The 13,324-nt window shown below is 45.8% G+C and overlaps 1 protein-coding gene across 1 annotated transcript in view; it reads right to left on the reverse strand.

Moving 5' to 3' along the window:
• CYFIP1 (cytoplasmic FMR1 interacting protein 1) overlaps positions 1 to 13,324 on the reverse strand; it is a 94,130-nt gene that overhangs the window by 15,314 nt on the left and 65,492 nt on the right. The window contains exons 20-23 of the mRNA XM_060017031.1: positions 13,195 to 13,303; positions 12,154 to 12,273; positions 7,882 to 8,081; positions 3,162 to 3,249 (exon numbers count right to left, since the gene is read on the reverse strand). Of these exons, the coding sequence (XP_059873014.1) occupies positions 3,162 to 3,249; positions 7,882 to 8,081; positions 12,154 to 12,273; positions 13,195 to 13,303 (517 nt within the window). The remainder of the gene's footprint in view (positions 1 to 3,161; positions 3,250 to 7,881; positions 8,082 to 12,153; positions 12,274 to 13,194; positions 13,304 to 13,324) is intronic.

Genomic DNA, 13,324 nt, shown 5'->3' on the forward strand with positions numbered 1-13,324 from the left:
TCTTTGCACAGGCCTTTCAGTGATGTTCCCAGTCTTACATTATACGTTATGTAAGTTATCACAACCTACTGTTATCAACATGTTACTAATTTGAGTGAAATGTACCACTCTCACCTGCTTTTAGGTCCCTATAACCTTCCCCCTTCCCTTTTTATAATTGTCTTAAATATTTCCTCTATGTACACAGAGAACCACATCAGGACAGCAAGAATTCTGAAGAACTGGCAGAAGTCTAGTTGCTCAGCTCTGAATGAATATCCTCAGGAGGCCTGCTTGCAATTCCTGGGAACTCAGCCCTTGAAATGTTGCCTATGTTGCTGATTGATACAGTTGTTTTCTACACTTGGGACACTTAACCATGCTGTACGAGCTTGTCTAGGTTGTTTGTACAAATCGTGATTTATGGCAAGCCCCTCCTTTCCTTCTGGGGATTCTGAGGTTGCAGTAACTTGTGGCTGTGTCTATGCCCCTAGCCCTGGACCCAGGTGTTCCTGTGAGCTTCTCTTTCCTGGGCAGGATCACCCTGTACGTCCCATGCGACCCCCATGAGGGACCACTGGAAGCCCGCACCTGCTTCCATAACCACCAGATGCATCTTTCCCCCTTGCTGATCCTGCTTTGTGTCCTTTAGCTGTAATAAACTGCAGCTGTGAATGAATGAATCCTTCTGGAGAATCACCAAATGTGCAGGTGGTCCTGGGACCATCAACACAGAAAGTCTGAGTCCAAACCAATGATCAAATGCAAGATTCACCAAGGTGGAAACACTGCCAAATGCCTGTCTCACATTCCTCCCTACAACCCTATCAGACTTGGAAAGACCATATCTTGATTGTGGGCTCAGACACAACCTGCCCCCTGCCATCCCTCCTCAAAGCACCAACTGTGCTTTATGATTATTTTTTAATCCAGAGAAGGAAGGGCTTATTACTTGTAGCAAGAGAACACTTGCTTTCCCAAAGCAATGTCCCTAAACTGTGCTTTAAATGCTGGGATTCTGGGACTTCACTGGTGGCACAGTGGTTAAGAATCTGCCTGCCCACGGGTTTGATCCCTGGTCCGGGAAGATCCCACATGCTGCGAAGCAACTAAGCCCATGCACCACAACTACTGAGCCTGCACTCTAGAGCCCGCAAGCCACAACTACTGAAGCCCATGTGCCTAGAGCCCATGCTCTGCAACAAGAGAAGCCACCACAATGAGAAGCCCACGCACCACAACAAAGAGTAGCCCCCGCTCACTGTAACTAGAGAAAGCCTGCACGCAGCAACAAAGACCCAACATAGCCCCCCCCAAAAAAAAAAAATGCTGGGATTCTGGGTGAGGTTTTTGCTTGATAATAAGTTCTAATGCTTGAAAAACATGAAAATCATTAGTAAAATTAAATGGCCTCATGTTACAAGTGGGAAAATTCACTCCCAAAGCCACCCTCACTTGCTCGGGGCCTGGGGCTCAATGACACCTAAGTCTCTGGCCCCCCGATGAGTGTCTGGCTTCCTGGAGACCTCACTCACCCCGAAGATGGCACATCCCAGGGACAACACAACCGGAGCAACATACCTACTCAGAGGAAGGGGAGGAGGAACTACCTCTGAAGAGGGCAAAATTACAAATCCTACGCTATAAAACACGCAGACTCAGACGAGGGGAGCCTCACAGCTCAAGTCAAGAAACACTGCTGACCACGCCTGATGCAGAGACTGGGGCCTCGCCCGGAAACCAGTGGACGAGGGCTCCAGACTCACTAGTCATGTGCCCTGGGTTCTCTAATGCCCTCAACACTGTGCATCTTCAACTGTGAAGTAGGGACAACCTTACTTATCTTATAGGAAAGAGAACATCAGTGATGTACTCAAGAGAGTGTTCACTCGGAATGGTGATACCAGGAACCAACAGGGTAATGCCACAAATGGGCACTCATCTAAGTCGATTTATTACCATAAGACACTAGCCCTCACTCATCACTCCTAACAAAAGAATGGATTGGATTTTTGAATTGGATTCCTGTGTATTCCATACTCTCATAGGTACGAACACCCTAACCGCACAGCAGCACACTGAAGTGCAGCTGACACGTCTGAATGCTCACAAGGAACAGGGTGGCTCAACTCTGACAGCACAATGTTCTGGCATTCTGCCTTTCTTTGATCCTCAAAAAAGTATCATATGAGATGAATAGTCAGCATCAGTGTTTCTCACGCAAACTTTTGTTAGACTTCTGTTAGGAGTCCAAATGATCTAACAAAAAAATACTGGTTTAGGTTTTAAGAATAAACATGACATGAACAATTTCTCAAAGAGGCTGAAATCCATAAGTTTAAGTTCAGTCACAGCTGGTCGCTTTAAAAAGAACAATCTAATCTTTTTTTTCCGAGATGGGCACCTACTTTGCAGATGCAGATGCACCTGCCTCCTTTTTAGCACAGAATGCTTGTCTTTTTTTTTTTTTTTTTTGTGGTACGCGGGCCTCTCACTGTTGTGGCCTCTCCCGTTGAGGAGCACAGTCTCCAGACACGCAGGCTCAGCGGCCATGGCTCACGGGCCCAGCCGCTCCACGGGGCCCGAACATGTGGGGCACGAACCTGTGTCCCCTGCATCGGCAGGCGGACTCTCAACCACGGCGCCACCAGGGAAGCCCCCGCTTGTCTTTTTCTTATTAAATTGTAAGAGTACTTTAAATACTGACAACACTAACCTTTAGCAATGCCCTTGCTGCTGCACATCCAGCCATGTCAGCCGGGAAACCTGCCTCATCTCATGGGATGGTGGGTGTCCTGTGGTTCCCGGATGTCAGCTGTTTTCCGCATGCCCCTTCCCACCTCAGCTCCTTCCTTTAAGGTGTCACAGCTGGACAGGCCACCCTGCCCCTCCATCACAGATGTGGCCCCCACCCACAAGCCTCTTCCACAAACTTTTCTGGCTTGATATTTTTACACCTTTAAATCTTCCAACAGTCTCACAGCTGACACCCACCACATGGCCAGAAGCTGTCCCAGCACTACATTACTTTTCAGAAGGGTGCTAACTGAAGGAAACAATAACATTTTATATGTGGCATGATACATTCAAATTATTGAAACTACACTGATTCAAATTAAACTTCAAAATACGCTTCTTCGCTATGAACTTAAAAATCGTAATACAAACACAGAAGAACCTACCTTTGATCCATGCAGATACTGGGGTTGTGCATTTGGCTGTTTATCTCTTTGAAATTCTTGAGAAAATGGTAATACTGTCCGAACAAATCTAAACAAGAAAGATGAAAAAAAAGAAAACCAAAAATTTAATGGTAGTTCTTTAAAATTCAGACTTTTCCATTACTCATCAAAATCTTCCTCCCAATTAATCATCACATAGGAAAATTCTGAGAAATCAAAACCCATACTAGGAATGAGCTATAAATACTCTGAGGTATGATAAATGTATCCGAAGTTCAGGAACAGAGTGAGGACGCCGGAGGCCCTTCTAGCACATAAAAAGAGTCTCCAAACTTGGCACTAGGACCATTTCATTCAGTCTTTTGAAAAGAGGTGATGCAGGCACTTGGGCCTTGCTGGGCCTCTGGACACAGCAATGATGGCAGGGACAGGAGTGGGAAGGCAGATTCGGACAGTGATGTGGTCACTCAGGTCACTGGGTACAAACTGACAGAAGGTGAGTCTGTAAACACACTTGCAGAGCCACGAGACTGTGGCTTCATAACAGATTAAGAGCAACTAAAACTCAAATGCTTGGATCTTAAAGCAGAAATGTCAAAATCGACTCACACTTTCAAATCAGAAGCGTTCATTTAAACATATAAAACTTTTTACAAAGAAGCATGATAAAATTCATGGATTTGCTAATTATTAAATTCAAAAAACTTGATTAACACATATTGCACTTTAATAAATAAAAAAGGATGTAACTGTCAAAACACCACTTGTGCGTGAAACAAATGTTTGCATCTGAGGAGAGGACAGCGGCCTGTGGAGCTGATCACATTTACATGGAAACATCACGTTGCTGAGTGGCTGGGTTCTGTCGTTATCCTTTTTTTTTTTTTTTTTTTTGCAGTACACGGGCCTCTCACTGTTGTGGCCTCTCCCATTGCGAAGCACAGGCTCCAGACGCGCAGGCTCAGCGGCCATGGCTCACGGGCCCAGCTGCTCCGTGGCATGTGGGATCCTCCCGGACCGGGGCACGAACCCATGTCCCCTGCATCGGCAGGCGGGCTCTCAACCACTGCGCCACCCGGGAAGCCCCAAGGAACCGTTTTTTAAGTCTCAGATTATCTCCCTATATATTACTTATAAATTTCAAACAGAAAAATGGAAACACGCCAGTGGAGAAACTTGGCAGCCACCACCCTAACCAAGGGACGGATGGCCAGTGATGGGAAAACCTTGTGGTACATTGCACTGAGGAAATACCCTCCTCAGTGGTCTTCCTGCCAAAGAGGCCCGACTCTGATCCCAACTGCTGGCTTACTTCGAGGGCTATCGCGCTGTCACAATTAGTAGCTGTACAGGTTAAATTTAAGTCACAGGCCACCCCATGCGACTTCCCAGAGTCACCAGGCATAAATCATTAATCGGAAATAAGCAGCAAAGTAAGTAGATACGCCAAGCAACAGAGTTCTGGTTTCCCCACAAGCAGCTCTCAGAAAACCCTCAGGCATGGAATTAAGATACTGGGTGGCATAATTTTGTCTGTCTTCTCAGGTTTCCACATGCAACGTGGACATACGAAACGCTATTTTAAAATGTCTTTTCCAGATAATGAAGCTCTAAGGGTTCCACTGAAAGACCTGTTAAAAATACAGGAGTAATGGCTTTTGCCAATGCTATCAAGAGGTGGAGGCCTCCAGCGCTGCTGCTCTGGTGAAGACTGCATCTCGTGCAGCCAGGGCTCCCTCTGAATTGCACCTCAGGTTTCTGGGCCCAAGGAGACTGAGGTCACTTCACGCTGGCCCCTGCCAGCACACGTGCCCGAGGTCACAGCTCCAATGCATGGGAAACTGGGCTCCCGTGCAATCAATTGCACAGCCCGTTGGAGGCAAAGCCGCCTACCAGCGCCGTGTGGGCAGTGGGGAGCACGCGCTATCAGGCGAGGGCAGCCATCTGCTTGCTGTCCTTCAGGGTGGACCTCGTGCTGGACAGGCTAAGGGGACCCAAGGCAGAGGTGCCTCTCGTCAGTTTATACACCTGATGCCATAGTGTCTGTCAGGCCATGCAAGTGACACGGCCTGGAGGTGTTCCACTCCTGCTAAGGTTGCTGGGCCACACGGCACCAACTTCCTGACCTGAGTCCTGGCAACCTCGTCTCTGACAAGACTCCTGCTGCCAGTAGGACAGGTAGCCTAGGATGGCGGGTTGTTCCCTAGCATCGGCCCCGATCAGGGAAGGGCACCCACGTGAGCCCAGCTTGGCAGGCAGGGCCTCGAAATAGACCTCTTTCCCTAACTGCACACACATGACTCATCATGCCTGGAGCATCTTTCAGAAAACATAGTGATTCAACAGAAAGGTTTACAGCACATGCTGAGTTTTCATCACCATGTAGATTTCAGCTCCCTCCCACCCCCCCACCTTGCAGTCCTTCCACGGGGCTCCTGTTGTTTTTGAGCCCTCGACCCACCAGGCTGTCACCAAGATGACCAGAACAGGCAGATGCTGAACACACGCAGTGCAGCTGGCACAAAGGGGGCCCAGGGAGCATCTTCAACTGTTCCTTTTGCAAGATCTCTGAGAATCCCTTAAAGGGCGACAAAATGCTAGATAATCAAAAATGCAACCTAAAGTAACACAAGAAAATCACGACTCCTTGTGTTGCCTGAGTCTACCACCTCCACAGCCCTGCCCAATGCCCCCCGCCCCCGGAACATATTTTCTCAACTTGCCAATAATGGGGTTCGGCTGCATTTCACCTTTAGAGACGCCAGTTCTAAGCACTAGGCAAAATGATTTAAGGGACATAACAAATTAACTCCAAAAGTTCTAAACGGACCGACCAAAGCACAGAAAATCTTGCAAACGTTGGCCATGACTTAGGTTTTCAGAAACATGACAAGCACGTATGTACACACAGAATGCCCCATCATGACATATGATGTGAAAAAAGAATGTATACTTAACAGTATGCCTAACAACATCCATTTCTGCAAAACAAAAAATACACACGTATATTCGACCGTATGGCAAAAATTCTAGAAGATAGACATTTTATAAGGGAAATCTCTAGGGATTTAATTATTTTCCCCATGTACCTATTCCATATATATATATATATATATATATATATATATATATATATATATATATATATACACACACACACACATACATACACACACATACACACGATTTCTAGCTTTTCTACAATTATGATGCATTACTTATGCAATAAAAATATTTTTTCAGTTAATTCCAACTCTAAAACAACTTGAACAATACCTGTTTCAAGAACCTGGGCACTTAGAAGGGAGTTTACAGGGATGAGTAGTCTCTAAAGTTTGTTCCGGTGGATTGTGCCCAGCCAGGCCCAGGGCCCCCTGACCCAAGAAGGGCAACCAGGGCTCCTTCACCTGTGGTTCTTGTGGCCATGGCCACGTGCCCATGGGGCTGAGCTGATGGGCCTAATGGCACACCTCCATGTACCAGCAACAGGCCTGTACTTCCCACAAGGAAACCAACCCTGGGGTCCCAAACAGACTATGGCAATAGCAGGTATGATCAGGCCACAGGAGGGTCTCCCTTCTGCCCTCGGGGTCGAAGCTCAGCACCCCTGGATCAAGACACAAAAATCTAAGCCTGAAAGACAGTAGTGATCAAGCCAACACATGGTAGGATGTTCAGATGCAGTAGTGAAGCAAAGGAAAAGCAAAAGACATTTACTTTTAAAAGGTGGTCATAGGACTTCCCTGGTGGCACAGTGGTTAAGAATCCGCCTGCCAATGCAGCGGACACAGGTTTGATCCCTGGTCCAGGAAGATCCCACATGCTGCGGAGCAACTAAAGCTGTGCACCACAACTACTGAGCCTGTGCTCTAGAGCCCACGAGCCACAACTACTGAAGCCTGCGTGCCTAGAGCCTGTGCTCTGCAACAAGAGAAGCCACCGCAACTAGAGAAAGCCCGTGCACAGAACAAAGATCCAACACGGCCAAAAATAAATAAATACATTTATAAGAAATAAAAATAAAAAGTGGTCATAACACTCACATACACACGGTCTCTCACACACACCCTCACTCATACTCACCCCCATTTCTCACACTCACAAGCACACACACACATTTCCTCTCTGGCATGTGCTGACACAGCAGGAGTGAAGCTCAGCGCAGAGAGGACAGGCCTCAGGCAGGCAGTTGCCAGAGTGTGGAGGTGACACAGAGCCATCCCAGGACCTTGGCTGTACCACAAGACTGCACCACATAACCCTGAAGCCAGCAGCCATGCCACCCTTCCAGCGGGCCACTTTGTGTTGTTCAACATAGTAAAATGGTAGGTGCGTGGAGGGCGGCTAACTGGCAGACCCTCACATGGCCCGACATCCCAGAATGGAAGCATGAAAAGTACAGTCACCCAGCACATTCCAACGTCAGTAGACATGAAAAGTATGGAGGTGGTACAGACCCAGCAGCTGCTGTCCACATGTACCAGATTTGGCCCTGAGCCCCAAGGGAGTGCCCTGGATAGGAACCCTGGCCCCGCACTTGGTCTGCACATGAAAGCCATGACCATACACCCAAGGGCTGGCCCAGGGCTGCACTTGCAAATGGAGGAGACCAGGAGGGCCTGAGTATCCTGGACATGGGAAAAGATGGGCCCTGAGACCATCCTGTTTCGATGCCCATTGGAAGGGGCATCCAGAGCCATCTGTGAGGTAGCATGCTCACCGGTTGGTAGAGCCATTGTAGCAGTAGTTGGGCAGGAAGTCGTAGTTGAGCTCCCAGAAGACGTGGAGGGTGATTCTCCCGTAGGGCGCTGACACATTGTGGTTGGCCTCCCGGAACATGGCGTCAAAGCTGTCCAGAGTCAGGTACCTGCTCAGCAGCCTGTGGGTCATGCGGTTGATCTCCAAGAGGCCATCCAGCTCCTGTGGGACCACAAAGACAGGGGCGTGAGGACAGAGCTGGGCCTGGCATGGCGGCCTCCATCCTCTACGTGGGTAGCGCCATGGTGGTGGGCCGGGAGCGGGCAGAGGAGGACGTGGACGGCGAGGGGCTGCACTGAGGGGGGGCCAGTGAGCTAGGCCAAGAACGCACGTGGTGGTGGTCTGGCAGGTGACACAAGCTTCCTTCTCACACCTAAATTCGTGTCCTCTCCACTGCTCTTAAAATGCCCCTCGTTTCCATGGTTGCCCCCGAATGGCCACTGTCCATTCTCTACTGCAATTACCTCCCACTGTCCACTGCTGGCCTCCAAAGCCCTCACAGGGCAGAGAACACTGGGATGTGTCCACCCCCACCCGACGGCACACAGTGTGTCCCCAGGTGTTAGCCTTAATTAGCTTTCCTAACGCACCTGAAGTTACTCAAAAGCATTGCTGTGCAGCAGAACTGGCAAGCATGTTCAGAGGTGGCCTTCCAGGCTCTCACACTGACTGTTCATAAACCTGCCCAGGTCTGTACTATCCCCTGAGGCAGCCACTGGCCCCATATGGCAACAAGAATGTGGCTGGTCCAAACTGAGATGCGCCATATGTGTGAGATGCACAGATTTCAGAAACTGAACATGAAAACAAAGAATGTAAGATATCCAGGTCAATAGAGTTCTTATAATGATTATATGTTGAATTGTTAATTTTTGGAAATATTGGGTAAATAAAGTAGATTACTAAAATTAATTCCTCCAATTTCTTTCTCCTTTTCTAATGTGACTACGAGTAAATTTAAAATGGTCTCTGGGCAGAAGCAAGAACTACAATCCTGCAGCCTGTTGAACAAAAACCACATTCACAGAAAGACAGACAAAATGAAAAGGCAGAGGACTATGTACCAGATGAAGGAACAAGATAAAACCCCAGAAAAACAACTAAATGAAGTGGAGATAGGCAACCTTCCAGAAAAAGAATTCAGAATAATGAGAGTAAAGATGATCCAGGACCTCAGAAAAAGGATGGAGGCAAAGATCCAGAAGATGCAAGAAATGTTTAACAAAGACCTAAGAAGAATTAAAGAACCAACAAACAGAGATGAACAATACAATAACTGAAATGAAAAATACACTAGAAGGAATCAATAGCAGAATAACTGAGGCAGAAGAACGGATCAGTGGCCTGGAAGACAGAATGGTGGAATTCACTGCTGCAGAACAGAATAAAGAAAAAAGAATGAAAAGAAATGAAGACAGACTAAGAGACCTCTGGGACAACATTAAACGCACCAATATTCACATTATAGGGGTCCCGGAAGGAGAAGAGAGAGAGAAAGGAACCGAGAAAATATGTGAAGAAATTATAGTCAAAAAATTCCCTAATGTGGGAAAGGAAATAGCTACCCAAGTCCAAGAAGCGCAGAGAGTCCCAGGCAGGATAAATGCAAAGAAAAACATGCCGAGACACACAGTAATCAAATTGACAAAAATTATTAAAAGCAACAAAGGAAAAACAACAAATAGCATAAAAGGAAACTACCATAAGGTTAACAGCTGATTTCTCAGCAGAAACTCTACAAGCCAGAAGGGAGTGGCACGATATATTTAAAGTGATAAAAGGGAAGAACCTACAACCAAGATTACTCTACCCAGCAAGGATCTCATTCAGATTTGACAGAGAAATCAAAAGCTTTACAGACAAGCAAAAGCTAACAGAATTCAGTACCATGAAGCCAGCTCTACAACAAATGCTAAAGGAACTTCTCTAAGTGGTAAACGCAAGAGAAGAAAAGGACCTACAAAAACAAACCCAAAACAATTAAAGAAATTGGTAATAGGAACATACATACTGAAAATTACCTTAAATGTGACTGGGTTAAATGCTCCAAGCAAAAGACACAGGCTTGCTGAATGGATTTAAAAACAAGATCCATATATATGCTGTCTACAAGAGACCCACTTCAGACCTAGGGACACATACAGACTGAAAGTGAGGGGATGGAAAAAGATATTCCATGCAAATGGAAACCAAAAGAAAGCTGGAGTAGCAATACTCAAATCAGATAAAATAGACTTTAAAATAAAGAATGTTACAAGAGACAAGGAAGGACACTACATAATGATCAAGGGATCAATCCAAAAGAAGATATAACAATTATAAATATTTATGCACCCAACAGAGGAGCACCTCAATACATAAGGCAAATGCTAACAGCTATAGAAGAGGAAATCGACAGTAAGACAATAATAGTGGGGGACTTTAACACCTCACTTACACCAATGGACAGATCATCCAGACATAAAGTTAATAAGGAAACATAAGCTTTAAATGACACAACAGACCAGATAGATTTAATTGATATTTATGGGACATTCCATCCAAAAACAGCAGATTACACTTTCTTCTCAAGTGCACATGGAACATTCTCCAGGACAGATCACATCTTGGGTCACAAATCAAGCCTCAGTAAATTTAAGAAAATTGAAATCATATTAAGCATCTTTTCCAACCACAACACTATGAGATTAGAAATAAATTACACGGAAAAAAAACATAAAAAACACAAACACATGGAGGCTAAACAATATGCTACTAAATAACAAAGAGATCACTGAAGAAGTCAAAGAGGAAATCAAAAAATACCTAGAAACAAATGACAACAAAAACACGACGATCCAAAACCTATGGGATGCAGCAAAAGCATTTCTAAGAGGGAAGTTTGTAGCAATACAACCCTACCTCAAGAAACAAGAAAAATCTCAAATAAACAATCTAATCTCACATCTAAAGGAACTAGAGAAAGAACAAACAAAACCCAAAGTTAGTAGAAGGAAAGAAATCATAAAGATCAGAGCAGAAATAAATGAAATAGAAACAAAGAAAACAATAGCAAAGATCAATAAAACTAAAAGCTAGGGAAAAGAAAAAAAGGTCTCTGGCTTGCATTCTATTTATAGTGGTCAAAACCTCAACCGAATCACATTAAGACCAAGGGCAATGAAACACCATGCCCCATCCCAAGCCAGGCTGAAGGAAGAGCCACTGTGGGCTCTGTGGCCACAGACAGCCTGGATTCTGAGGAAGGAGAGGTGGGCCCAGCAGACACCTGCCCCCCACCTGCTTCTCTAGGAACAACAGTCTTCCTGAGGTTCTCACAAGCTCATTACCATTTGCCTGCAGCCATTATTCTTGGAAGATAGATTTGGCACGAAATCCTTAAGTTGCATTTCCTTCCCTGCTGGCAAAGGTCTGAGGACAATTGGATTTTCTTTCCCTGATCACTCTGCTTAGATACCCAGAGGGTTTTTCCTTTTCCTTGAAAGTCCAATACTACAATGTTAACTACAGTGTTCTTTGGTGTTGGCCACTTTAGGTCGTATTCCCATGTATGCAATATTTGCTTCTAATATGTATTTATACTGTTTTTTATTTCATCAAAGTTTTCTTTAAGTAGCTTTTTTTTTTTTTTTTTTTTGCGGTACGCAGGCCTCTCACTGTTGTGGCCTCTCCCGTTGCGGAGCACAGGCTCCGGACGCGCAGGCTCAGCGGCCATGGCTCACAGGCCCAGCCGCTCCGCGGCATGTGGGATCTTACCAGACCGGGGCACGAACCCGTGTCCCCTGCATCAGCAGGCGGACTCCCAACCACTGCGCCACCAGGGAAGCCCTCAAGTAGCATTTTTGATGTTTGTTCCATCTCATTGCTTTGGTTTTTGTCTCAGGGGCCTCTATGATGTGTATGTTGAATCTTCACCGTCCATCATCTCCATGACCTTCTCTCAAATCCTTTCTGTCTGTCTTCATTTCCTTTTAATTTTTAAAACGTTCCTCCTTTCATTCTTTTGCCATATCTTTTGCCATAGTGAGGTGTAACTATTTGTTCTTCGAAGTCAATTTAGAATTGTGCATATGAAGAGCAGATGCCCAGGTAGGCCCAGCTCAGTGAGTGCACACCTTTTGAGTTCTATGCAAAAAATGAACCTACCATCAGGTCAATTTATCAATAATGACAAAAGCAGAAGTAGCTCCAACCCCCCAAATCTGCTGAGTCTGAGAAAAAGGAGAGCACTTACAACTATTGATGTCAGGTCTTCACTCTCAAATCGCCCAATTGCCAGTTCCAGGGATTTGTACATGGCGGTGGAGACGCGCTGGGTAATCAGACGATTGAGGTCTATGGACCTGCCCAGGAGCTGGGCACAGAGAGTGGAAAGCATGAACATTAAAAAACAAATAAGCAAGAGAATACGGATCTATCCCAGGAAACTGATTCCAAAAGATAAGACAGACAAATAATGTACAAAATTTAGATGACAGTATGATCAAATACCCTACTTTCCTAGAGCTGAAATTCTGTAAGTCAAAGCTATAAAAGGACTCTTATAGTGTACTTACACTTACATCACAGACAGAAACCCCAAGCCTCCCCAGAGATCCTGGAGAGCCTGGGTCTGGCACTTAGCGTACCCCTTGTAACGGGTTCAGGGCCACCTCCCAGCACAGAGCGGCCTGCGTGTGCCTTACCCCTCACCGTGTCACAAGGATGAGTGGGAGAAAACTACTCCATCTCTACTGCAGAGTCCTAACAACATGTGCATACCTCAGTATCATTTCAATAACATAAAAATACTGGCAAAACCCTGGTGAAAATGTCCCAAAATGTGAATGGTGGTTATTTGTAGATAGAATTACATGAGATTTCCCTACAGTTTTCTGTATTTTCCTTTTGGTGATGTATATATGTTATTTTTAAAGAAACAAAAAAAAACAAGCACTGTATTATTACTCTCTGTGCTGGCCGAGAAGCAGTTCCTCCCCACCACTCTGAGCTGACTAGAGTCCACATCTTCTTTCTTTTAAGCTCTGTCTTTTGGGCTCCTGGAGAGGAGTTGTGCTTGGGCCAGGCCTCCTGGGAACTGTGCAGGGTAGCCTTCCCTTGTGTGTCAGGTTATGCAAGAGAAACTGCTTATCTTTAAAACCTCAGCTCTTTACATGGATGGTCCCACAGCCACATACATACTGACACCTATTAAAACCTGAGGAGCTCTAAGAAAACCCCACCATTTCCACTGCTGGTTCCATGCCTCACCGTGCCCAGGAAAGGCCTGGCTCACCTGCACGTGCCTCTGCTTGAGCAGCGTCTCATAGCGATTAGATGGCGGGAGATGGATTGTTGCACCCTGATTCTTGCATTCTGATCGTAACCGTTTGTCAAGAAGCAAACTAGCATGGAAGGAAGAGAGG

Source organism: Delphinus delphis, chromosome 7 (assembly GCF_949987515.2).
Source record: "Delphinus delphis chromosome 7, mDelDel1.2, whole genome shotgun sequence".
Classification (NCBI taxonomy): Eukaryota; Metazoa; Chordata; class Mammalia; order Artiodactyla; family Delphinidae; genus Delphinus; species Delphinus delphis.